The sequence below is a fragment of the Chrysemys picta genome, chromosome 2, assembly GCF_011386835.1.
Source record: "Chrysemys picta bellii isolate R12L10 chromosome 2, ASM1138683v2, whole genome shotgun sequence".
In the NCBI taxonomy this organism is placed as follows: domain Eukaryota; kingdom Metazoa; phylum Chordata; order Testudines; family Emydidae; genus Chrysemys; species Chrysemys picta.
The window spans coordinates 8,832,960-8,858,482 of NC_088792.1; the positions used below are offsets into that span (position 1 = coordinate 8,832,960).

The 25,523-nt window shown below is 47.7% G+C and overlaps 1 protein-coding gene across 1 annotated transcript in view; it reads right to left on the bottom strand.

The window, feature by feature from the left end:
• Nucleotides 1-355: 355 nt before the first annotated feature.
• WNT9A (Wnt family member 9A) overlaps nt 356-25,523 on the bottom strand; it is a 65,970-nt gene continuing 40,802 nt past the window's right edge. The window contains exons 2-4 of the mRNA XM_008170706.4: nt 23,029-23,288; nt 15,918-16,180; nt 356-4,037 (exon numbers count right to left, since the gene is read on the bottom strand). Coding sequence (XP_008168928.1) covers nt 3,564-4,037; nt 15,918-16,180; nt 23,029-23,288 — 997 coding nt within the window. The 3' untranslated portion in view covers nt 356-3,563. The remainder of the gene's footprint in view (nt 4,038-15,917; nt 16,181-23,028; nt 23,289-25,523) is intronic.

A 25,523-nucleotide genomic window follows, 5' to 3' on the forward strand; every position in this document is an offset into this window, starting at 1 on the left:
AGGAGAACCAGCCCTTAAATGCTGGAAGGGAGAAGGGGAGGGGAAAGCAGAAAGCTCCCCATACACACACCCTGCTATCCCTCTCCAGTTATATCTGCTGCAAGAGTCCATTTTAGAAAATGAAAAAAAAAAAAAAAGTTAAGCTTTGCTTTCCTTGTAAAATGGCACCATGGCAGAGACCGGGTCCAATTCTGCTCTCATACCAGCTTTATAGACTGAGTCATTGCAATGGAGTTACATTGGCATAAGTGACAGCAAAACCAGCCCTTATGGAAGAGTAGAACTTAATATGGATGAAGACAATAGATTCTCTAGAGGTTACTCTAAAAACCCTATCTTTATGTCCTATATAGGGTTGTTTTTTTTGAGCTACCCTATAGAGCAGCAGGGATAGAATTCTCTGGTAAGTTCCATAAGATCATTTTAAAAACCGACAGAGAAGGGTTAGGAACTATTAAATTCTCCTTAGGGGTCAGAGGAATTTCTGCAAAGACACTACTGGATCCATCCTAATTAAGTTCTATAGGACCTTCCCATAAGGGAAAGACCTAATTCCCCCCCCCCCATCCATTTATTTTCCAAAAATAAGGCAAACATTGGAAAACCCTAGAATTTAACAAAAAACAAAAACAAGTGTGTACATTATACCTCCTTAGGTCAAAAAGGCAAGTTCTCCTGATTTCAGGGTGTTAGTATATTTTATACACTGCCTATACATTTAATGCATGTGCCTCGCTACTATTTTAGTAATTTATAGTTTTGCTTAACCACAGGAGAATAAACCTTACTATTTACAATATATAACAGGAAAGTAATATATCCAAATTAACATAAATACAATTTGTTTTTAAATACTTACAGAAAGCATCCAGGCTTCAGTGCGTGAATTATAATACACAGAAGAGCTCTTTCACTCAGTAGTTCATTCACTCTTTGCCTTTTACCTCACTGTGATCGTTTAGTTTGCCTTATTGCCCCAACCTCTCTCTCTCCATTGTCAAACACATTGCTTGGAAATATATGCCATGTGCAAGCTAACTTATTTGATGCGTCCCATCCACAACCCCCAAACTCAGTGTCAATTCCACACCCTCTTCATACATATATATGGCCTCCTTGTCCTCTGGCATTGACGAAAGCATGGCGTTACCCCAGACAGGTCAACGCAGATGGATACACAGGTTAAAAGGAGTGGGGGGGAAACTCAGGCCCCATAGTTACAAAAAAATAAATGAAATCCAGCATGTAACTGTCCCACTTTAAGAGACTAGAGGGGGTCTGGACCCAGCAGCTCAGATCTAAAATGTCTCAAGTTTGGGGTATGTTTGGATCTGGGTTTAAGCCTCTTTTGGGGGGAAAAAAGTGATATGAAAATATTACTGCAGTGAGTTTGCATCCGAGAGAGAGAGATTGGACATAATACCACATTGAAACCACAAGGTCCTTCTGAAAGGCTTTACAATAAATAAATGTTCGTTCAATACTTATATATAATTATGCATATATATCCACACTGACTAATATGTTTCTGTTCAGTCTATTTAAAAAAATAAAAAACCACCAGGTAAACTGCTTGTGTGCGACTTTCGAACTGGCGCATCTGGCAGAAGTCACGGAATCCTCCTTATACCTCGCATTCAATGCGTCAATGTGCATTTGCTATGCAGAGTCACCAGAAATGACAGGTGGTGCCCCAGAACTGTCCTCCCCCCACCCGCCACCCTCCCCAGTGCACCCAGTCTCCAGAAATGTACAAAAAAAAGCGCTAATGTTTCGCTTTGCAGGATTGTAAAGCTATTTAAAAAAAAAAAAATAGGGAAAAAACACCTTCCCTCCCACACTCTTCCCCACCCCACCACTCACCCACCCAGGCCAGGCTGGACTGCAGTTATCTGTTGATTAGGAAAAGAGATCCCCTCCCAGTAGATGCACATGAACAGCTTAAATATTAGTGGCTACTATTTGAGAAGATGCTCCAATGATAGTCCCTCTTGGAAAGTCATATGGCTCATTACGCAACCATCTACTTTTCCTTGAAAACAAGAAAAAAATTTTGCCAGTCAGCCTTCCTCCCTTGAAAGCCAGATATGGGTTATAAACTAGTGACAATCACTACTACTAGACAATCAAAGACTGCTACACCCCCCCCCCCCAAAAAATGCCCTCCACTCTCCAGTGTTTCCTTAGAAAGCTTGTTAAGGCATTTACCAGCCGCTTCTGATCCCAGCAGTGTTATATGACTGAAGAACATTGCCACATAAAGTACTAAGTTGTAAATATCCTCTTTAAAGAAAAATATGGCGGTTGTCATCTAGTTCACAGCATTGGAGCTCTCTGCCATTGCATTTGGCTTTTCTTTCTTTGTCCACCCTTGGGTAGAACCATATGTTGACTAGGCATTTGGACTCCCATGGTTTGTTACCTTTAAAACTATGGTTCTCAATCTAGTGGTTAAAAAAAGCTTAAGGTCATAGGGTCTACATATAGCTTGTGCCATATTCTCGAATAAATGGAATTCTGACTAGGAAAATAAAATCTTTTCCTCCAAAAAGGTCCAATCCAGTCCAGAATGGCTGCTATTCAACGAGAGCATCAAGTCGGCCTTGCCTTCTGAGAGGCAACGGAATGGATATGGTCATAAGCCAACTATCCAAAAAACACACACTTTCGAATTCAGCCTAGATAAGGCTAAAGAGTCCTCATTTGGGTTTTTGAAGCAGCTGCCACAGGGTGATTCTAATCAACAAGAGATGAAAGAAATTAACCCTCTACAAAACGAAAAGTGAAAGGTCTTCTAGTGGTTTTATTTTTTAAATTAAGACAGTGATCGTGCTAAAAAACCTGCATCTGAAGAACACATGAAGAGGAGTGTCCAATCAGGCTGAAGGGGGCGGGTGTGTCTGAACTCTTCCCAAACTTTTTGTTGTCTGCAACATGGCAAGCTGGACGGACCCCAACATTTCTGAAGCTATGTTCACTGAAAAAAAACTGGATAGACCCACTTTTGAGGGTAGCTCTTTGTCAGAGCTTTTTATGCTAGATCTGCAGAAATTCCACTAGAGGAATGATTGGTACTCTCTACGCTTAGCCCACCCCCTATCTTTAGGGCGCCACAATTACCTTGACCACAACGTTTCAAGGCAAAAAGATCCGAAGTCAGTTTATCTCGCTCATTTGCGTAGCTGTCTGGACAGTCAGGTAGATTTCCAGGAGTTTTGGGGAGGATTGGTGAAATAATCAAAACCTCAAGATAAGTGAGTGATCTATCAAGCTGATGGGTTCATGGACCGCTTTGGTGAGGGTCTACTGGTACCTAACCCCAATATGACAGGCACTTATTTCCACACGGTTGGACCTCATGGTTAAAATTCAGTCTACAGAAAAAAAAAAACAAAAAAAAAACAACAGCAACACAGCTGGGTCACCTGTACCCTACAAAGTGCTTATGTCTCAACATAGCTTTCAGATCCTAGAATGTCAGTCAAACCCTGTTTGTCTCCATGTGTAGTTCTCATAGATCATAATCTCCCACCACCGAGGATCTCCATTAGGCAGAGCATGCATTAGTCTTTGCAGGTATAAACTTCTTCTCTTTGAGTACACTGCTTGCACTCTACGTAGCAGCACCAGCGAACCTGGCACTGGCACGGCCGTGTGACCACCCTGCTCTGTGTGTTGTGACCTCGGCCGCAGCAAATGCTCTCGCAATTCTTGTCCTTGTAACATTTCCTTCCTGAAGTCCCAGGCGAATACCTGCTCATCAGACAGAAACTAGGGGAATCGTCAATGTAGACAAGATCTGTAGTCCTTGGGATTTGATCGCTGTGGCCAGGGGTGGATTTCTTGGGTGGCGAGATGTCCCCTTCCCCCGTGGCCTCGTTGGTGGTGCTGCCCACTTTGAGTGACGTCTCATATTTCTGCTTCAGCTGCTTGCCGATCTCATGGAACGGAGAGAGCTGCCGCCAACACGTTCGGACAGTGCAGGATCCGGACACACCATGGCACTTACAAGTAGTCTCCACACCAGCTTTGATGACCTGCAAATAGAAGAACGAAGCCTAAGAGAGTCACTTATGGGAGCAGGAGAAATTTAACCACAGAGCAAACAGACAGTCTACAGGCTACCCTGTGAAACCAGGAAGTCATGGCAATACAAAAAGCGATCTCCTGGCTGGAGCAGGAACCTCGGGGGGGGGGGAGGGGGGGCACAGTTCTTTTCCTGGTTCTGTCCCACGGATTTTAGCCAAGTCATTTAACTTCTGTATCTCAGTTTCCCTGGCCTCCCAGGGGAGTTGCAATGCTTAACTAGTTAATATCTGAAGTGGTTAGGGATCCTGTGGTACTAACCTGGAGTTTATTGTTACCCATTATATTTGCACAGGTAGATTTTTTTGAAGCTGGGATGAATCAGGGGTTGTATATTGCAGGGGGATCATTCTTGTGTTCATGGTTAATACAACGTTCACCTTGCTTATCATAGTTACCATTCGCCCTTCCAGGGTAAGTTACCAAAAGCTACCAACGGCTAAGCAAAAAAAAAAAAAAAGTATTTCTAAGACTCTTAATTTGGATGGGTTAAATGTAATCCTTTGTTACAAGTCTTAGATTCGTACCTCTAGTAGCCCTCTGTTGGGTCAGAGTTCAGTTTTTCCTACAGTGGTGGTCCATAGACCACCAGTGGTTTGCACATCAGTTGGTCACATTGTGGAGGCTTTCCTCCATTTCCAGTAACTACATTGCATTAAAGACAGCTAAACACTTTCCACCATCTAATCACAGGCAGATAAGCAATCATGAATAGAGGGGGAGCACCCACAGGAGTGGAGGGCTACACTTCAAAAAAGTTTGAGCCTATAGTGCTAATTTCAGATGTGTCACTTACAGTAATTTTAGTGCGACAATGCCCATTTTGAGACAGACAGCCCAAATTGGCAGCATCTGGGAACACCAGAGAAGCAGCTCACTAGGTTTCAGACCACACGACACACTGTCCTACTGGTAGGCATGAGGTTCTGGAGGGATTTAAGACCTAGTGCAATGTCCTGTTCTCAGGATGAGCATACGGAGAACAAGTTACTGTGTTTTGAAGCAGGGTAAGAGAGGAAGCAGGAGATGACAGCTGTGAAGTTCTAAAGGGCTACAGATTTGACATTACGCTCCATGCTGAGGCCACTCAAAACTTCACGACTGGAATTCTGCCTCAACCTTCCTTCTCCAGAAAGCATAGGGTCCCTATCACGAGTGCACAGAACCCGCATTAGCAGGGTGGCACCTATGGAAACACAGCTGAGCAGTTCAGACTCCAGCGAGCAGATGCCAATAGCATACAGACACCGGTCAGGTGAGTACGTCAACAGAACACCTTTGCATACAACTAACGTCAGAGGGTTCCCTCCAGTTCATGATCTTATTTTAAGAGGTCGACAGCTCATCCAAAGAGCTGCCAGAACTTACAGCAAGAGGTCATGAGCGCATATGTTCTCACAAAGTATCACTGCTTACTGGCCAAGCGCAGGTTTAATGAACCATGCTGTAATTTGCTATGAAACCCCAGGACGCCCCTTTGTTCTTGCGTCTCGAAAAGGAGAGGGTCAGATGGGAAAGGATGGAATACATTCGTGTATGTGAACACCATGATCTCACTGTCCGTTGCAGAGCTGGGCAAATAACTGATTTTTTGATTCACTGGCAGTTAAAAAAAAACGTTTGCTTCGAGTCAAGCTGAAACCAGAAGTTTGGGGGAAGGAAGCAAAGGGCTAGATTTACAGGGGAAGTAGGCACCATTAACAAAATGGAGAAGGAGGAGGAGATGTCCCCCACCCCCATAACCACTGGGCTCTTGGGTAAGGCGTTCACCTGGGATGCAAGACCCAGTTTGAATCCCTGCTCTGGAGTCATAATTGGAAACTTGTTAGCCACTGGGCTGGGTTGTGGAAAGGACTAAATGGACCATTTCAAGATTTCTGAACCTGTCCCCTTTCCTGAAGCAATTTTCCAAAAGAGACACCAACTGGCAAAATGTTTCAGTCAACCCAAAATCAGCATTTTTCAGTGCAAAAAAGGTTTCACCTAGCCCTAGTCAGCACATGGGGTTAATAATTCCCCTAGTCAATGCTACAGGCAAGGACCAAGTTGTTAAAAACCTAGAGCCTTCAGAAGCAATTCTGCATAGGTCACTAGGCTACGTTGTTACCCGTGCAGGGTCAGATTCCCTCCCAATTATACAGTATATGGTACTCCACAGATCTCAATGGCGTTCTCAAAATCCAGTTGGTGGAAGAGGCCCATGGGCCCAAGCCTCAGTCTGAGGGATCCCAAATAGTGGGAACTATGAGGAAGTTGAGTGGGGTAGGAACAAAGGCCTTGCCTTTAATCCAGAAGTGGGTGGCTTCATACAAGAGACATATTAATGGAGCCGGCTACTTGTTCTCTAGACACATTGCGGTCATGTGGAAAGACCCATCATGATGAGAACCTCCATTACTATCCCATAGCACAGAGAAGCCCACTACAGATCTCAGTGGGATGCAGGATGCACAGGGCCTATACCAGGGGTTCTCAGGACAAATTTTTTGGTGGCCAACTCTGCCTGGTGGCCACTCTCTCCCTTTTTCCCTAAAGGATTTAATTAGCTTTCGGAAAAAATCAAATAAATATGCACATCGAAATCATTGTCATTTATTTATTGCTCGCTAGTAAGTCTGCTTTGGGAGGGGATATTCGCAAACATACAAGTATCACTTCTCAAAGCAGACTTGCTCAGCCCTGGCCAGCCTGGGGACAAATTAAGTCCAGGGGGCGGGCAAGGGGAGATGGGGGAAGTTAGTGAGAGCTGGAGCCCAAAGCCCTGAGGCCAGAGCCCAAAGTTCTGCAGCCAGAGCCCAAGGATGGAGCCCGAAGCCAGAGACCGCTGCCCTGCCGCCCTGGAGCTGAAGCCCAAAGCCTGAACCCCATTGCCCCTGGGAAGGTGGGGGACTCACCAGCTGCCTGTTCCTCCAGTGTTGTGCCCCAGGTGACTCCAAGGGGGGGGGGGGCAACCCCTGCTGGCAGCCCCAGCAACCAACACTAAGGCGGTGCATCCAGGATAGCAGGAACTACTTTGCCCTCCCCATCCCTCCCAATCACAGCCTCGGCTTGTGGCCAGAAGAAAAGCCCCTGGTGGCTGCATGTGGCCACATTTGAGAAACACTGGCCTATCTGGTGTTTGGCCTCCACTCCACAGTAGAACCATAGTTTAAGCTCTTCTGGCCCTTCCAGGGGTAGGATTTGACCCAGAGTGCGATGGCAACTGAGGCTGGGAATCAAAGGCCATTAGTTTGCAAAGGGTCTATGACTGAGTGGCAGAGCCACGGGCATGCCATGCAGGTCTGCCGAAGACTTCAAGTCGCCACAGTGACTCACGTTGCCTCTTCTGTCCTTTTTAGTCTACCTTTCATCTCCCACTTCCCTCCAGAGCATGCTAGTTGGGCAAATCTTGGAGCCTCTTCCCACATAGTATGTTACAGAGCGAGCCTACACAATCTTGTGACAAAAAGGTCAGGATCATCATCATAATTATCCCTACTGTAGAGATGGGGAAACTGAGGCAGGGAGATGAAATTACTTATCCAAGTCGCCCAGCAGGCCATTGGCAGAGCCAGGAACAACCTAGGTCTCCTCAGTTGGAGTCCATTGCTCTACCCAGTGGGTCACAACCCTGGGGGAGCAGGGGAAACCAACTGCTTTCGAAAGAGGCCACATTTGCATGATTTCAACCCCCCCCCCCCAAAGGAGGGGCAGTTCCACTTGAGTCCTTCAAACTCCAAGTTGGGGGTGGGAAGGAGGCAGCGGCTTAGAAACCCTGCAAACTGAAACCAAAATGGACACCTTCGTATAGGGGGTCTCGTGTCAGATTCTGCCCTTGTTTAAGCCCAGTGACTTCCGTGGGGGTGCAAGGGTAGTGTTTGGCCTGGAGGTGAGTTTATTTCTTCACTCTAGTGTTCCAATCTTCCACCATCACATCCCATTGCTGCAGAAAGGCGGAGGTCAGAGGATGGAGACATCAGAAGCAGAATGTGATTTTTAAGCAGGGCTGGGGGGGGAGGGACAGACAGAAAGACAGGATCTATTTCCAAGGTGTATGCACACCCATCAACCTAGGGAGTTCTTCCTGTTGCAGCTTTAATTTGAACATGGGTTGTTCTTACTTCGCACACATCAAAATAATTCAGAGCTAAGTAGGAGTAGAGGTTGGGCAATGGAAGGAATGTGTTTTCATAGGCGATGGCGTGGGGAGACGGCAAGATGCAGGTGCTGCTGCACGAGTGGCCTGGTTTAACGGAGGAAGCCAGAGGAGGCTGGTGCTAGGTGAACGCAAGGAGAGGAGAATAAGGGCCAAGTTCTCAGCTGGAACAAAGCGCCGTCGCTCCACTGACTGATTTATACGAGCAGAGGATCTGGGCCAATTTGAAGGCATTATTTACCAGACGGTGCCAGAGAGAATTCCTATTACCGGAGCCCATCCACCTCAGAAAGGGCTCTCTAACCTGCTCCTCCACCCATCCTTCTCCACAACTTCTTTGTGGCTGCTGGGAAAACCACGTGGGCACCTTAATTGGACAGTCATGGGCAGCTTGTACTTTTCATGGATTGTAATAATTATATTTTTATAGTTCTAGTTCTTCCCCCGCTCTCCCCAGAGGGCAATACAATGCCACCGCCACATTTTCCACTAGAGAGACTTTGTTTTTACTCTAAACGGACAAGCTATAACCATCCCTTAAAATAGCAAAGGGGAACAGTCTGTTTTAGAAGCTCCCTCCCGTAAAAGGTACCACTGCTGAGCACTCTTCCTTTGGGCCATCTGGCTTTATTCAGTATCTTGAAATCAACCTTCACGTCCCCCTCCCGCCCATTATGGTGTCAGCCTACGTTACAGCCCCACAACAGCAGATGACTGGCTCAAATCCATTTTCCCGACCAACGGGTTCTTAGTTACTTGGCAGCACGAATCCCAAGCACCACATGCAAATTTGCAATAGGTCATGGACTTGGGAGCTGGGGCCCGGCCCAATCCTGATATTACACAGTCATTTTTAGAAAGATGCTCCGCATCATACGGCCTTAAGTAAACCCCAGCCAATGGTCACACTTCATTCCTGTGACAGCCAAGACCTTCTCAAATGCAATCCAATAATACACAGTAGCATTCAAACAAGTGACGGGTTACAGAGAGCGATGTGTTACTGCTTACGGTGCTCGGCTGGGCCAGCTTGGTTAGACGCCGTTACACACTATGTGCCAAACTGTCTAGCCAACTCTGCAAGAAATCCCACAAACGTTAGACAAGAGCACACAGAACACATTTCAAAACACTAAGAGAGACCCTATGCTTGCTCTTGCTCTCCTGCAGTCAAACTGGTTCTCCCCCCGCACCCCACCCCACCAGTGAAAACTGAAATAAGTTCTTATGCCTGACTTCATGCCCAGACCACCAGTGTGCCGGGCAAAGCCGACGAGAGAGGCTTCATAAAGGTCTGCCCTGCAGTCACTTCGTGCTCCTGGATCAAACGCCCGAGGCTGCCGGTTCTCCTCCTCGCTCCTACAACCCACTCCCTAGTGCTCCGGCAAGCAACCCAGTGTGTGAAACTATCTACCTCCGGCAGCACCTCACTGTTGACTTGGCTGGTGCCTAGGAGTCTATATAAGAAGGTGGCCATTTCAAAAATGCTTGTTATGACACTCTTGCAGTATCAGATGGGATGGACAATTTGACCACCTTGGCCCATCTCTCTGCCAACTGCACTGGAGGAAACGCAAGACTCTAGGGCTCCCCCTAGAGGACAGGCAAGTGCAAAGTACTGTATGCAGGCTGCAAGCCTTCACTGCAGTGCCCAAGGTGGGAGGAGATTTATTGTGTCTGGGTGAGGTTTGTTTGATGGAGGCGGGGACCGTTGGAGAAGGAACACGGCAGTTTATGAACCATAAGTATTAAAACCACCAGACAAACCTGGCACCATTATCCTGATCTCCCTGCCAGCCCCATGGTTACCCACAGCCAGGACTACTCAGCCCTGGCACAGGGTGGAAGTGAGCATCAAGTTTCCACTCCCCTGCTTTTAACGAGCACACCAGTTCCTCTGTTCCAGAACGCTGCATTTACACTGCCGGCGCATAACAGGGACACATACCGAGCTCCCCATAAAAACGCCTCTTCTGGGGCTTGTGAAGACTCAAGAATCTTACAAGGCGGCTACAGTGAAAATCCTAGTGAGCTTCCTCCCGCAGCCACCCTCCCTCTCTGCCATCAGTCACAATTCAGCTGCTCATGGAAGGCTTCCATGGAAAGCCATTATTTAGGGGTCTCGCCACGCTACAAGAGAGGCGGCCAGGAGGGGGCATCTGCTGGTGGACAGGTCTATGTGGTGCTGGAGAACGCATCATATATACTAGTTAGTCGAGTGGAAGCCCATGGGGAGCCCTGACTCACCTGCTTTGCCCCCATCCCGCACAGACTTACTCTGATCTTGCATCTACCACTGCGGTCCTTTTACAGCAGAAATATTTCAGCTGTGACACTAAGGGGATGCAAGTTCACACAGCAGGTTGGGGCAGAATCAGGAACAGAAGCCCAGCTGCTCTATGCCCAGGCTTGCCTGACTCCCTTGACCATGCTGCCTTCAACACCATTGGATTTACTTGTTGGGGAGTGGGGGGGAGAAGAGACAAAAAAGTTTTTAAATAGAGCTTTATCTCCTTCCTCTAAAATCAGAGATAGTCACAGCTGGAGATGGGACACTGGACAGGCCAGGGCGGGGTGGAGGTGGTAGAGCATTCTCCCTCTCCAGTGCTTGGCTGGCTGGTTCTTGCCCACATGCTCAGGGTCTGACTGATCACTATGTGGTATCAGGAAGGAATTTTCTCCTAGCTCAGACTGGAGCGGCCCTGGGACTTTTGCCTTCTTCTGCAGCGTGTGGGTGTGGTCACTTGCCAGGATCATCTGGGTGTCTCACTTAATCCCCTTTAAGGACGCACGGGAAGCTGATTAGGGTACACCCCTTCCAGAATCTGGAGCAAAGCCAAACGGATTAGCCAGCACTGGAGGACCCCACTGCCAACACACTCGGGGAAGGGATCACAGCAGAGCATCACTGCAGTGCAGCAGCATAAGTCTTCCCCACAACAGCAGCAACTGTAGCCTGTGCTTGGTAGCCAGCTAAAGCCCAGTCTAAAAAAATAAATCCATCAGTTTTGGACACACTGCAAACAAACACTCTCTCCATTTTAGCTGAAACACTGAGCACCGATCCCCATTCACCCCCCACTGGGCAATCAACCTTTCAATGGTTTTAAGCCAGTTCCTGGAATGGTCTAAACTCAGGAGCTGGACACAGTCATGGGCATCGGTAGATGGTTTTATTCTTCGAGCCCACCCTGCAGCTCCCTTAACTCAGATCAGTAACCTGCTCCTCACCCCTTTTTTTCCCCAGGTGCAGATTCAGACATGTGTTCAGAGCAGGGAAAGAAAAACCCAACAGTACAGAACTTCCCTTTCGATGGTCATTCTAGAAACAATAACAGCATCCGTTTGCCCCCCCCTTTTAAAAAAAATCCAACCCCATTCAATTTAATGAGACTTAGAAGAATGTAACCCAGCTTTAAAGCGGTGTTTTGCAGGGAAAGTTTAGCTTCAAGATTCTTGCTGGTTTGGTTAACTTTTGTAAGCACTTCTGAAGAGGAAAAGCACTATGTAAGAGCTAAGTACTTTTCCTGATGGGGTAACTTGGAAAGAATTCTAGTGGCAAGTTCATTTTCAGGCCTTCCTTTTCAGAATGTTTTTTTGCAAGGCAAATCTGAACCTGGACAAATAAAATGTGCGCTTGCATCTTTCTGCCTGCAGTTGCCTTGCTAGCCATTTGATTTGTAGGTATAGGTCAGGTAATTAACCCTCCAGCTGCCAGTATTTTGCTGGAGCGATTTGTTGTGGATGGAAAGATGCAGGTACAATTTGCAGCCATATGTACCCCTAAAGAACTGCATATGCAACATGCTTGTGTCTCGTGCTTTGACTTGTTGTTACATATCCTTGTGTGTGTTTAGCCTTAGAAGCCCTGCCGGACAGCTCTGGAGATGAAATCTCCTTGTCTGCAGGGAATAGAAGCAGGTAGAAAAAGGAAGGATTGTGCAGCGATCTGGGCTGTAGGAGTCCTGGTTCAAGTCCCTGCTCTATCAGATGTCCTAGGTGACCTTGGATAGGTCAATTCGTCTCTCTGCCTCAGTTATCTTACAGATGGGGATATTAGCACTTCTCCCCTTCAAAGCGCAGTCTGGTCAGATACTCCAGTGATTGGGGCCAGGGACAGTACCCCAGAGAGGGACAGGCTAGAATTCCACCTCAGGCCTGATATGGAGAGGTGACCTCCAGGGGCAGGAGAGCTGACCAGCCTGACCATTCAGTCCTAGAGCTCCCTACTGATACTGACCCAATTTCTTTTTTTGGCAGTTACAATGGGGCCCCAACCACGCCCTTCGTGCTGAAAGCCAAACCATGGCTATCCTTAGTTGTTACCAACTGGGGTCCAATGAACCCTGTGGGCCTTGAGGGGAAATGGTGACCTGCTGCTAAAGCCACTTCCTCTAGTACAGTAGTCCCCAAACTTTTCATGGTCATGCACCCCCCTTTACTGTGATTGTGTACCCCCCAGGGGCAGGGCCACAGCTCTTCAGGGGAGGGTTGCATGGATATGGGTAACAGGGCCAAGAACTGAGCCGGGGCCAGGCCGGGAGCAGAACTGTGGCTGGGTGGTGCTCCTGCCCTGATCTCACACCCCCCCCAAAATGTTCCTCCATGCCCCCTAGGGGGCATGCCCCAGTTTGGGAACCACTGCTCTAGTAGGATTCTCCCACCCATTCTTGCCCTTACAAACATGAGCTGTGGGGGTGGGGGTGGGGGTGGGGGGAGGAGAAGAGAGAGAACACTGATGCAGAGACCTGAAATAAGGTGGATCCATTTTATAGCCTTGCAGTGGATGGCTTGGGAAACAGGCCTTTAGTAGGCGTATGTGATCTCAGCAGGCCCAAATCCCTCAACTGGCCTTTCAGGTTACTCCAAAATAAAAATAGAGGAAACTTAAAATTACTGCATGAGGGGGAACAAGTTCTGATGGATTTATTGTCTAAAGAGACTGGTCAGGGAGAATTTGCTGCTTTGCTGTTTTTTCTGCCTCCTTTGCTCTACACCCTCATCCTCCTTAGCAGAACTGGCCTTTGAATGCACCACCCTGCAGAGGCAGCTGACCATCACCCACAGTCCTGCGCCCTTCAGCTCATTGAGAGGCAGGGAGAGAGGGCTGGGAACAATGGCCCTCCCTGGCTAGCTGCGTCCCCTCTAGTAGCGCCCCTCAGACTGGAAAAAGGTCAGGCCTTTGTGGGATTACAGGAATTTAGCAACGCTCCAGAGAGAGAGTTGCAAAGTCATGTTTAATGATACTTTGCTGAGAAACATGGACGAAAATTTAATTAAAAACATCACTTACTCAAGCCTGGTGGAACTAATTGAGTGCTCTAACATTCTGACTTTTCATTAATGGGTTACAAAAGAGGGGGCGAAGAGGGTGGTGGAAGAGCGTCCAGCCTCGCTTTGTATAAGAGCGGAGTGGCTTCCACTTCGCTGCCAGCCATGGAACTTTACTGAGTGGACTTCTTTCAAGGGGGGGGGGGGGCGGTGGGTGGACAGAATAGCTGAGTGAGCTCGAGTAGATTTGGCAGAGGAAGGGAAATTGCTTTTTTAATAAGTGGGCTATTCAGAGCCCATGCTTCACAATAAAAGAGGATGCTGGAGAGGTCTGAAGTCTAATTACCTCATCCTCACGCCAGACAAGCTTGCCCTTTCATTAGCAATTGAGGTCATATGGGAAGCACTTTGCAAGGCCGAACGGCCATAACCAGCTCAGAGAGGAGTTCAGCATTTGTGGGAAGTTACAGTCGACCCAGCGAGGGTGTCAAGACGTGAAGTCAGAACTTCTACCAAGAGAAGCTAGGATTTGTGTTTTTAAAAATGGAGTGACAGAATAATACCACCACCTAGAACTACATAGTGTGTTTGATAGCTTCTTCCCATGGAGAAGTTGCTCTGTTGACTGGAAGGAGACTAGAGTTTGTTGCCAGCCAAGTTCTCTTCTGCTGTATCTCAGGGCACCCGTTATACGTTCTGCCAGGATTGGGGAGTAACATGCTGCTGAGAAGTGGGGAAAGACCACCAAAAATTGTGCTGCTGCACCTTTAACAGATTGTTCCAGTGTTAGTGTCTGGGTAGGGCTCTCCATCCCCCCATGGACCATCTCCTAAGCAAGCTATTGGAGGAAGGAGTCTTCTTGCCCACACCAAGCCAACGCAAAGCAGGATCTATGGTGCACTGCACTGATGCATCTAGTCTACACTGGTTTAACTAAACTGATGCCTTTAAGCCAGGGCAATCCCTCTAGTGTGGGCAGTTGTGGCCCAATGTTTAGGGACCTAGTCTGGGACTTTGAGCAGGGAATTCAACTTCTGTCTCCACCATAGACTTCCTATGTGACACTGGGCAAGTCACTGGCTTTCCAATCTGTAAAATGGGGATAAGTGCCTCATATGAGTGTTGAGGGGATAACTACATTAAAGCCTGGGAGATGCTCAGATACTTCAGTAACAGAGGTCCTACATGTACCTTAGATATTAAAAGGGAGCTCTATTGCAGTCTCTCAGGTTGGTTTATGCTAATTCAGATGAAGAGTTCCCCATTTTGAAACACACAGGGGGATTCCCCCATTTAGTTAAATTGGTTTAGTTAAAAGTAAAGGCGCCAACTGGTTTTCCAGCAGCCCTCCCTCACAGCTATCGATTTAGATTTCCGTGCTAGTCAACAGTTGGAGAATCTGGAGCACAAAGAGCCATGTCCAGTTTCTTTAGGAAGAGATGAAAAGGAGGTTGCCAAGAAACGTGACCTTGAACTGGATTGATTAACTCTTTATCCTGTTACCTTCACAGAGGGGGATGCCAATAGAGGGGATGCTAAAGCAGAGGGTTCCCACGCTTCCCTCGACATGCACACCTAGCACTCCTTGTTATCCCTGGGAATTAATGCCTGGCTCCACGTACAAGTGACAAGATGGACACAGGGAAAAAAAAACAAGTTTCAGAGAACGCTCCTTATTCTACCTGAAAGAACAGCCACAACCACACCGTACTAATGGGTTTAGCCACCTGGTTTTAGCACAGTTTAGCTCTTATTGCAGCCAAAACAGGGGTAGCATTGGTTTGCCAGCCAGAGTGAACAAAGCCAGGTCAAACACAACAGCCTCTTGTCTACATCTTTACAGTTATCACTGAATGATGGTGGGGAAAACTAGCCTGACCACATTAAGCTACATGCTTAATTATAGAAATGGAGGGCTGGAAGGGGCCTCAAGAGGCCATCTAGTCCAGCCCCTTCTGTGAGGCAGGATCAAGTAAACCTAGACCATCCCTGACAGGTGTGTCCAAACTGTTCTTAAAAGCCCCCCATTGATGGAGATTCCACACCCTCCCTTGGAAGCCTATTGCAGAGTTTATAGAAAGTTTATCTTAATAGCTAAGCTAAATTTCCCTTGCTGCAGAAGGTGGGAAGCTTCTCGCACGAGCTCTGCAGGGGCATCTTAGTCTTGACAGCAACGCCGTGCAGTTCTGCTCCCGCTGAGGGGAGGCACTCATGCACCCTGGCAGTGGCCATGGTATTAACAATATCAAGAGATAGCCAGATGTGATCCAGTCCAGAAGATGGGGAGGGGAGACTTCCTCTGATTCCAATTCAGACCCAACTCAAGGGAGGTGAAAGGCCAAGTGAATTAACCCAGATCACCCTCCCCCCAAGCGCCGATTTCCACATGACCCAGATCGGGCAGCTGGAAGGAGTAATCTCTCACCTTCATGCCCACGAGGTTGTTGTGAAAGTCCACCCTGGCTCGCAGGTCCTTGTTGGATTTCTTCCCTAGGAACTCCTTGACAAACTTGTTGCTGTACTTGAGGTTGTCACCGCAACCGCCCCACTGCCAGGCCTCTCTGTTTTCCAGATCGGGAGCCTCGTCGCAGGTGCAGCGCTCCATGCGCCCAGCGCTGCAGGCCTTGGCCATGGCGTGGGTGAGCCCGGCCGAGGAAATGGCATAAAGGAAGGCTGTTTCCTTAAACCCTAGGAAAGGAAGAGAAAGAGGACAGTGTTACTTTGTGGCAGACTGCCTTGCTGGACACCGTTATCTCCAAGGGACTGGACTGAAGGGAATAAGTCATGCCAAAAGCATTACTCCACACCTGCCATTTATACAACACGGGGAGAAATATTGGAGAACAGAACAGAGAACAATCTTTCCATGGCAGAGAAGCGAGGAGAGAAAGGACAGATCAGAAGTCAACCTGCAGCTCTCATCCTCTGTGTGGCTAAGCCCTTGTCTACACAAGGAAACTTTTGCTGGTGTAGCCATTCCAGCAAACCCTCCTAGTGTAGACGCAGTTTATATAAAAAAAGGGCTTCTTAGGGCATAGCTCACTCCAGTTCCCTAAGAAACAAGCTGTGCTGGCAAAGACACTTTTATACTGGTATAAACTATCTACAGTAGGGCTTACACTGGCATAGCTAGGTCAGTTAAAAAACAAACAAAAAACATCACATTCATACCAGCATAGGTATTATGGTTAGAAATTTTAAGCGTAGACCAGGCCTGAGTCAGAGGAAGGAGGAGGGAAATAGAGTGTGTGGGGGAGCATTTGTGAAGATCCCCAGCCTCCAAGACCAGCAGAGGAACAAGTCAAAGCCATCATCATCATCATCATCAAGTAATCCACATACAACAAATTTGAGGTCAGCAAGAGCTTCATGATCATGACTGCGTTGCACAGCAGAACCACTTACAGTTAAATGGTTACAGTGGGGAACAGGAACAAACAACTTTCTGCTCCAGAAGCACATGAGCTCAAGGAAACAACGATCTAGGTATGTGTTATTATTCACGATAAATATCCAAGACACAGTTGAGCAGGGAGGAGAGCGACCTACACAGTAGCTGGCCCATCATCACAGACACTGCCCCATTTGAAAAGTTTCTCGTAAGTCTTACACACACTTTACAGTGAACCTGTCTGTGCCTCAGTTTAAGTGATCTGGCTCGAGATTACTCAAGGAGCTGATGAAGACAGAAATGGCTCCTAGGTCCCTTCTATCAAGGCAAAGCTATTGCGTGTTTGAGATCAGATCCCAGAATTCTGTTCTGGATCTGGCTCAAGAATCCTTATCTTGTGAATGACTCAAGCGAAGGGTGACAGTGGCTGATGTCCGTCTGCTAGTCTGTCACCCAAAGACAGGCACGGCCACTGCCAGATCACTTCTAGCACTGTGAGCCTTCAAAGCAGGGAGTGAGATTACATGGTGCTGTGCCAGCACCAGTTTTAGCATTGCCAGGGCATTCCCAGATCCAGGGATTTCTAGGGACACAGCACTATGTAAGAGTCAGGTTGACAGCAAGGGCCTCCTGGATGGTCCGGTGGTACTAGCCTTGAACTTGGGAGATGCAGGTTCCATTTCCTGCTTTGCTACAGACTTCCTGTGTGACCTTCGGCATGCCACTTGGCCTCTCTGCCTCAGTTCCCCATCTGTACAATGGGGATAACAGCACTGCCCTACATCACCGGCGTGTTGGGAAGGTAAACACACGAGATTGTGAAGCACTTTGAGATCTGCTGACGGAAGGCACTGTATAGGAGCTCGGCATTATATTGTCCTAGCCCAATGTGATGGAGTGTTGAGCTCACACCAGCCCTGAAGGTGTTCAGGTGGCCCAGAAGGCTCTGACAGGAGGCCTGGGGATTTATAAATACTAATTGCTGATGAAGCCCAGCTGGGGGAGAAGCTGCAGTAGCAGGAGAAGGCTGCAGGGAGACCAGTCTGCCATCAGAGAGACATGAGGTGGGAAGGAGGAAACTCAGGGGGAAGAATGAGCCCTGGAAGAAGGGTCAACCCCAGAGGAATTGTGGGGGAAAGAACACCTGAGAAGGCAGAGTAGGAAGAAGCCCAGGGAAACAGCCGTAAGGAAAACTGTCAGGGTTGGCTGCTGGTTATAGGGTCCCTGGACTGGAACCCAGCGTAGAGGGTGGGCCTGGGATTCCCCTACCAGCCACTGGGAAGTGGCACAGGACTGTTGGAGGTGCCCTCCATACAGTTGGTCCTGTGAGACTGATATCCTGGAAGTGGGGACCATGTAGGACCTAGCCGAGGGCTGAGCTGTGAAGAGAGCACTGAATTATGGGAGGAGACCACCACCACCACCACCACCGTAGAGTGGCCATCAGCAGCAGGAGGCACCACATGGCAAGAAAGTTGCTGTGCCATGCCTAGCCAGGAGGTGGTGCTCTTGCGGTGGGTGAACTCCATCACCCCCCATTTATTGCAGGCCACACAGAGCTAAACATCTCTACATAGGGCCATTCCCTTCCCCTTCCCCCCCATATGAATGCAGAGAGGCATGGCACCTACGGAAATCCCCAATTCCACAGACAGCAGCATTCAATGGCTGTTTCTCCTCTTGGTACCAGGCAGGCTAGACTCTAGACGTGTTACAATACCCGACGTTCAAAGGGCGGTAGCCAAAGGTGACTGTTGCCCATGCCACAGAATTATCACACAACCCCATGATTTGGCCCATCTCAAGCAGGCTAACCTGTATTCAAGTCAGACTTGCTCAAATCATGGTAGGGGTGCTCCATTGCCATAAGTGACCCCCTTTCACACAGGGAAGATTGTGTATTACAGAACGGCCACTGACAGAAGTGTACAAAAATAAATCAATGGGAGCATTCAACACTCCAATATGGGTTTGTGGCAACTTTGTCCTGCTCACTTTTGGATGTGAACGGGTCAGCGGAGAATCTGGATTTGGCAGAGATTTTACTAGGTTTGTAGGGTGACGCAGTGTGCTCCACCAGAGGGATTCCAGACTCAGGTGTGTGTCATAGGCTCTATATAGCTAGAAGTGGTTCTCTTTAGATAGAGGCGAGTGCTTTTGGAGTAGGACATTGTGGTCTCTCTGCTGAGAGTGCTATTGTAACCCACACATCGCCTGGGTTTGGGGCTCTGTCCCACCTAGTGGCATTGAGACAGACCACTTAGAGATTAATGAGTCTCCAACAGCCTTAGCTAAGGACCATGTGGCTTTAAGCTCATGCAGTAGAGACTCATGCATGTAGCTGCAGAGGTCCCAGGTTCAATCCACAGGTCTGTTAGCGTTACACCATAAAGTAGAGAAGTGAGAATTTGCACCAGTATTGTAACCCTTCTGCCAGGTGACACCAGCAGCAACCAGGGCTGGATTCAATATCTAGGGGCTCCTTTCCATGGATACAATACAGAAATGGCTTGAGCCCCCACCCAGTAACCTGGGAAAATTACACACCACCCCTGAGCGCCTCAGAGAGGCAGTACTTCCCCACTCGCAAGCACAGACTTAGTGTAGAAAAGAAACTTAATAAAAAGGAGGGAAGTAACTTGGCATTAATTTGAGAAACCACCACAAACAGGGTTCATAAACACAAACCATGAGTAAAAGACCCACCCCCTGGGGGGGCGTTGTGCAGCTTCCTGACCAGAACACCAGAATTCCTGTCTTCACCCCTATTACTTTCACAGGGCTCTGACATTCGAGCCCCTGCTTAACGAGGTTCTTTCAACTGAGGGTGCCCCCCGCCATTTGGGACAGTTTAAGCACAGTCCAGCTTTCCTGTATTCCTACAATAATTACAACACTGGTAACCATATTTCAGTACCCCTGCATTCAGTACTAAGGTCATTTGTACCCACCACCAGCCAAAGTTGATCCTTTGACACTGCTGTAAAGATGAATATGTAAACAGAGCAGGAGCAAACTGTATTTACATAAACACACCCATAGTCTCTTCCCCTCCCAGCTAGCGGTCAGGGAAGCATTCATTCAGACCCTGCTTACTGTATAAAGCATGAAGCCCTTATTGGAACAGGAGATAAAAATACCTTCTGTGGCTAGGGATCCTGAAGGAAACGCCATCAACCATCAATGTGAAACAGCCAGCAATAGACGTGCTAGAAAGGCAACAGGCATTTTTGCATCTGAGTTCTCGGCCTTGTCAATACAATGCTACCTTGGATACACGGTGAGCGCAACAGGCCGCAGATAAATAGCCCAGGCTCCGTGCACTGCATGGGGCGTATCAAAACGCTGCCTGAAAATGAATTTGGTGAGAAGGGATCGTTTGTCTGGCATGCTGCCACGACAGTGCTTAGTGGCAAAATTTCAGTATAAGCTTGCTCCTCTTAGGTCGATTTCACAACCAGCCCATTAGGTATAATAGCTTATTCTCCACTTCTCCCTCCTCCATCCTTCGAGACTCAGATTCCCAATGCCCACCGGCCTGCGTATCATCTCACTCTCTCCGGCAGCTCAGCCAGTTCAGTCAAGTTCATGTGACATTTGGCTCTGGCCAGAATTAGAGCCATCTCTGCAGTGCACTATTTGATTGCACAGAGATATTTTGTAACAAGATAATAGACTCTAAATCAATGCAGGCATTCTAACCTCAAGTGTCTGGAGAGCCTGCCATCCACGGCGATCCAGTTTCAGCCGTTTCCAGATCACTTGCAAGTCTCCAAAAAGGGCATCCAAAGAGGATAACAAACACACAGTTAAAGGGATTTTTTTTTTTTTATTGTTAAAAAAGGAGCACTTATCTGGAAGTTACAACTCAGTGATCAGGCACTTTTGGTGACCGAATGCAAGACACAGAGAAGACAGGCAAGTTTCTCTCCTCCTTCAAAGGTGGAGTAGTTCCAAGGAAGCGCACACACAAAAAGATCCCCATGCTGGCACATTTGAGTAACTGCAGATCACTAGATAACACCTTCCCCTTTGCCCCAGGGCAATGGCTCTTGCAACGCGGAGACAGGAACCAAGAACTCCCCTTGTGGAGAAGTGGAAGATTCAAAGGGTAGCATGTTATGCTACAGACACAACATCTGCAGGATTTATAGCCTCTGTGGAGGGCAGAGACCTCCAAAGAAATAAAACATGGAACAACGAGGCAGCAGGCAGACTCCTGGAACCTGCAGGGTTGTCATCTGTTATGCAAAGCCATATTTTTAGGCAGCTAAAATTGAAGCACCTTTAATGTGGTAATGGCTGTCCATCAAGCCAGCTCTCAGCTGGAAGGAACAGGCTGTGGCCTCCAGGTGTCAGTATAAGAAAGCTTGTACTCTAAGCTCCATTAACCAGGGGTAGTTCTGGCAAGCAGAGATATTTTTAAACATCTTATAGCTCAGGTTCAGCGTCTAGGATTTCATAGGACTTTCCTTGTTCCACACAGTCAAGGGCAGACCATCAGTTTAGACCCAACGCTTCAAGTGATTAAATTTTGGACTACTTGAAGATGGTGCAGAGAGGAAGGAGTGGCTCATGGTTAGAGCAAAGGCAATGCTATGCCGTTTGTGTGTGCATGGCATGTGTTGTAGGACCCACAATTGGCAAGACCTGCAGAACGAGTCCATCTAGTCCCTGAACACGATGACATCCTCTGCACAGAGTGACCTCACAGGTCCTGTACGTGCAAGGCCATGCCACATGGAGGACGTCATTTTGCAAGCAAATGTGCAGTTGCATGCCTGACTCAAAATGTCACAGCATGCCACTGAGCAAATGTTGGAGTCAGGACACCTGGGTTCCATTCCTAGCTCTCTCATTGATGGGATGACTTTCCGTTAATGTCTCTTGGGTCTTAATCTGGAAGATGGGTATAGCATTACTCAGCCACCTCAAAGGGGATGCCAAGAGTTTGAAGTTTGTTTTTGCCTTTCCAGGGCCCCACTTTTCACCCAGGGATCTCTAAGCACTTTGCCAAAACACCAACTTATTTTCTATTAGGGAAACAGGAAGGGGGTTTTTGCCTCTTCCAACTAGCTTCCCTTGTATGGAGTATTATAGCCAGACTTGGTTCCCGCCCTTCATACAAGGTTAGGTGAGTTACAAGACTCACCACCAATATTCACTCCCCTCTTCTGCTCTACAGAGCAGCTCAGAGATAGTGTAAAGTAACCATCCATATTGTCCTAGACCTGGAACCATTCCAGGCCGGGGCAATTAGGGCTCATTAAAAGTTGCAAAAGCTTCATTTCACTTTGCACTAGGACCTGGCAAAAGCTGACTCTGCATAGCCTCTGTTTCCCTTTCACAAAATAAAGCCGTTCGGCACATCCTGCTCTTGTGCCTTCATTTTAAGGAGAGGATTCAAAGCACTTTGGTCTGAAAGTGGAGTACTCTTTAGGCACCACTCCAGGTTTCATGGTTTATTAAGAGTGTTTCTTACCTTAAAAGAGAAGTCTGGGGGGCAGATTGGGGCAAATTCTACCCTCTGTTATAACTCATGGGTTTAGAGACAGAACAGAGGGCAGATAATTTAGCCCAATCAGTCCATCTGTGAAACTCCACTGAAGTCAATTGGTAGCTGGAGTGTAAGTGAGCATACAACTGGATCCATGGTTACCACATCCCCTTTGGTGACCCACCATGTTCTAGAGAACAGGGGCTCTCAACCTTTCCAGGCTTCTGTACCTCTTTCAGGAATCTGATTTTTCTTGTGTACCCCCAAGTGTCACCTCACTTCAAAAACGACTTGCTCACAAAATCAGGCATAAAAACCTACAGATGTGTCCCAGCATGCTACTAATGAAAAATTGCTGACTCATGTTTACCATACAATTATAAAATAATCTGTTGGACTGTAAATATTGTACTTACATTTCAGGGTATGGCATAGAGAGCAGTATAAACAAGTCATTGTCCATATGAAATTTGTTTGTACTGACTTCGCTAGTGCTTTTAATTGACTTAGTTTTACAACACGCTACGTATCTAGAGGAGTTGATGTACCCCGGGGGATTGGGAAGGTCTTCTAGGGGTACATATACCCCTGGTTGAGAACTATTGCTCTAGAAGGCTGAGCAAATCCCCCCACTGATCCCTCACTTGCCTCTCTTCAGCAAACTGGCTCTGTAGCGCCCCTCAAGGGTGCAGTTCCACCGTTCGAAGCGGAACTGGTACTGGCACTCCAGGGCACTCATGCTGATGGCCTCCACGAGGGTCTCGGCCACCCCTGGATCCCGCCTGCACATCCTGCGCTGCTTCTTCTCCAGCTTCAGGCGGTCGCACACTTTATAATGGGCCTTGACGGCAGCTTCCTCCATTTCTGAAGTCAGAGGGAGGATGGTCAGAGGTTCATTCCCAGTCAGCCTGTGAAGAGACCGGGGCACAGGTTTGGGGGGAGGGGGGGGAAGAAGAAGAGAGAGAAATAAATAAAAAAGAAGAAGGACTAGTCAGAAGACCACTACCATGCTCAAGCTACATTCTAGTATCTCTAGCCGGTGCCAGCCATTGGCTGGAGATGCCCTACCTCACGGAGTCAGGGGCAAAAAGGAGAGAGATACACAGAACATGTCCTACATTATGGCTCTGCAATCATAGAATATCAGGGTTGGAAGGGACCTCAAGAGGTCATCTAGTCCAACCCCCTGCTCAAAGCAGGACCAATCCCCAACAAAATCATCCCAGCCAGGGCTTTGTCAAGCCTGACCTTAAAAACCTCTAAGGAAGGAGATTCCACCACCACCCTAGGGAACCCATTCCAGTGGTTCACCACCCTCCTAGTGGAAAAATTTGCCTTAATATTCAACCTAAACCTCCCCCACTGCAACTTGAGACCATTACTCCTTGTTCTGTCATCTGCCACCACTGAGAACAGTCTAGATCCACCCTCTTTGAAACCCCCTTTCAGGTAGTTGAAAACAGCTATCAAATCCCCCCTCATTCTTCTCTTCTGCAGGCTAAACAATCCCAGTTCCCTCAGCCTCTCCTCATAAATCATGTGCTCAGCCCACTAGTCATTTTTGTTGCCCTCTGCTGGACTCTTTCCAATTTTTCCCCACATCCTTCTTGTAGTGTGGGGCCCAAAATTGGACACAGTACTCCAGATGAGGCCTCACCAATGCTGAATAGAGGGGAATGATCACATCTCTTGATTTGCTGGCAATGCTCCTGCTTATACAGCCCGAAATGCCGTTAGCCGTCCTGGCAACAAGGACACACTGTTGACTCATATCCAGCTTCTTGTTCACTGTAACCTACAGGTCCTTTTCTGCAGAACTGCTGCCTAGCCATTCAGTCCCTAGTCTGTAGCAGTGCATGGGATTCTTCCTTCCTAAGTGCAGGATTCTGCACTTGTCCTTATTGAACCTCAGATTTCTTTTGGCACAATCTTCTAATTTGTCTAGATCCCTCTGTATCCTATCCCTACCCTCCACCCTCCCCCCCATAACTCACCCACCTTCAGGCCTAGGTTCAGGTGATGCAGTCAAGAGGCTTTAGTTTTCAGGTTTGTTCATCTAAGTTAAAAGATTTGGGAGCTTTAAGGGGCGGGGGGGGGGGGGGGGAAATAGGTGTCCCATCCCCTTCTTCAAGTACAAGGTCCTTGACTCATACAATGTGCAACAAAAGAAGCCAGCATACTGTTCCCGGTGTCAAGTGACTGGCTGCTGGACGCTGACCAGGCTGGCACCCGCCCCAGGGAGTAAAGAAGCTGCAGGAACATCTGCTGGAAGCATGAGCCGCTTGTTGGCTTTTCTACCAGTAGCCAGCTCTCCTGGCTCTGCCCTCTTCCGGCCAGGTGCCAGTGCAGCCAGTCAATGGGAATCACTATACTGTGTTTTGAGGGACCTGAAGATGCATTTCCCCCAGCCAAAAAGGAAGAATTGCTAAAGCCAGAATGAAAAAAGCTTTCTGGAACATTTCAGCCCTGCACAGACACACACAGAGCGAGTGCAGGGCTGGGCGTTTGCCTTCACTGAAGCGTACTCTGTTGGTTTCAGAACTTGCACAGAGTAGACCCCTAACAGAGCCCAACATCAGGGGAGGGCAGGAAGAAGGGGAAAAAATGGACCATCACTTCCGGAATTAAAAATAAAAGGTTCTAGAACCTTAAAAAGTTATACTTGTTTTAATTTTAGGAGGAACTCCATATTATACATAGGGATTCTCCCTACCATGCAGGCAATCAACCCCCAGCCAATAGCCGGAATGCTGGAACTCCAAGACATTTCTTTACAAATAGATTTGTATTCCAAGTCCCGATGCAAGCCCCCACACCCAGCAGAGTTGACTGTTGACTTCTATGAAGTGGCTTCATTCTCCTTCTGTGGGATTCAAAAATGGACCCAATTGTTTTGCTGATGTTGTTTATGGTTCTCCCCCCAAACCCTTGGCCACTTTTGAAGTATTGGGATTATTTTTTTAAATGGCTAAAGGAAAAAAGGGGACAAAAAATAAGGGGGGGGGGGACACTGATAAGTGAAAAATATCAGAAAGTGATTAAACACAATTAAGTGCATGAAAGTATTCAAAAAAAAAAAAAACCTACACAGTTTTCCCACAAAGACACAGTTTTCAAAAAAGGTAATTTTTTAAACCACTCTT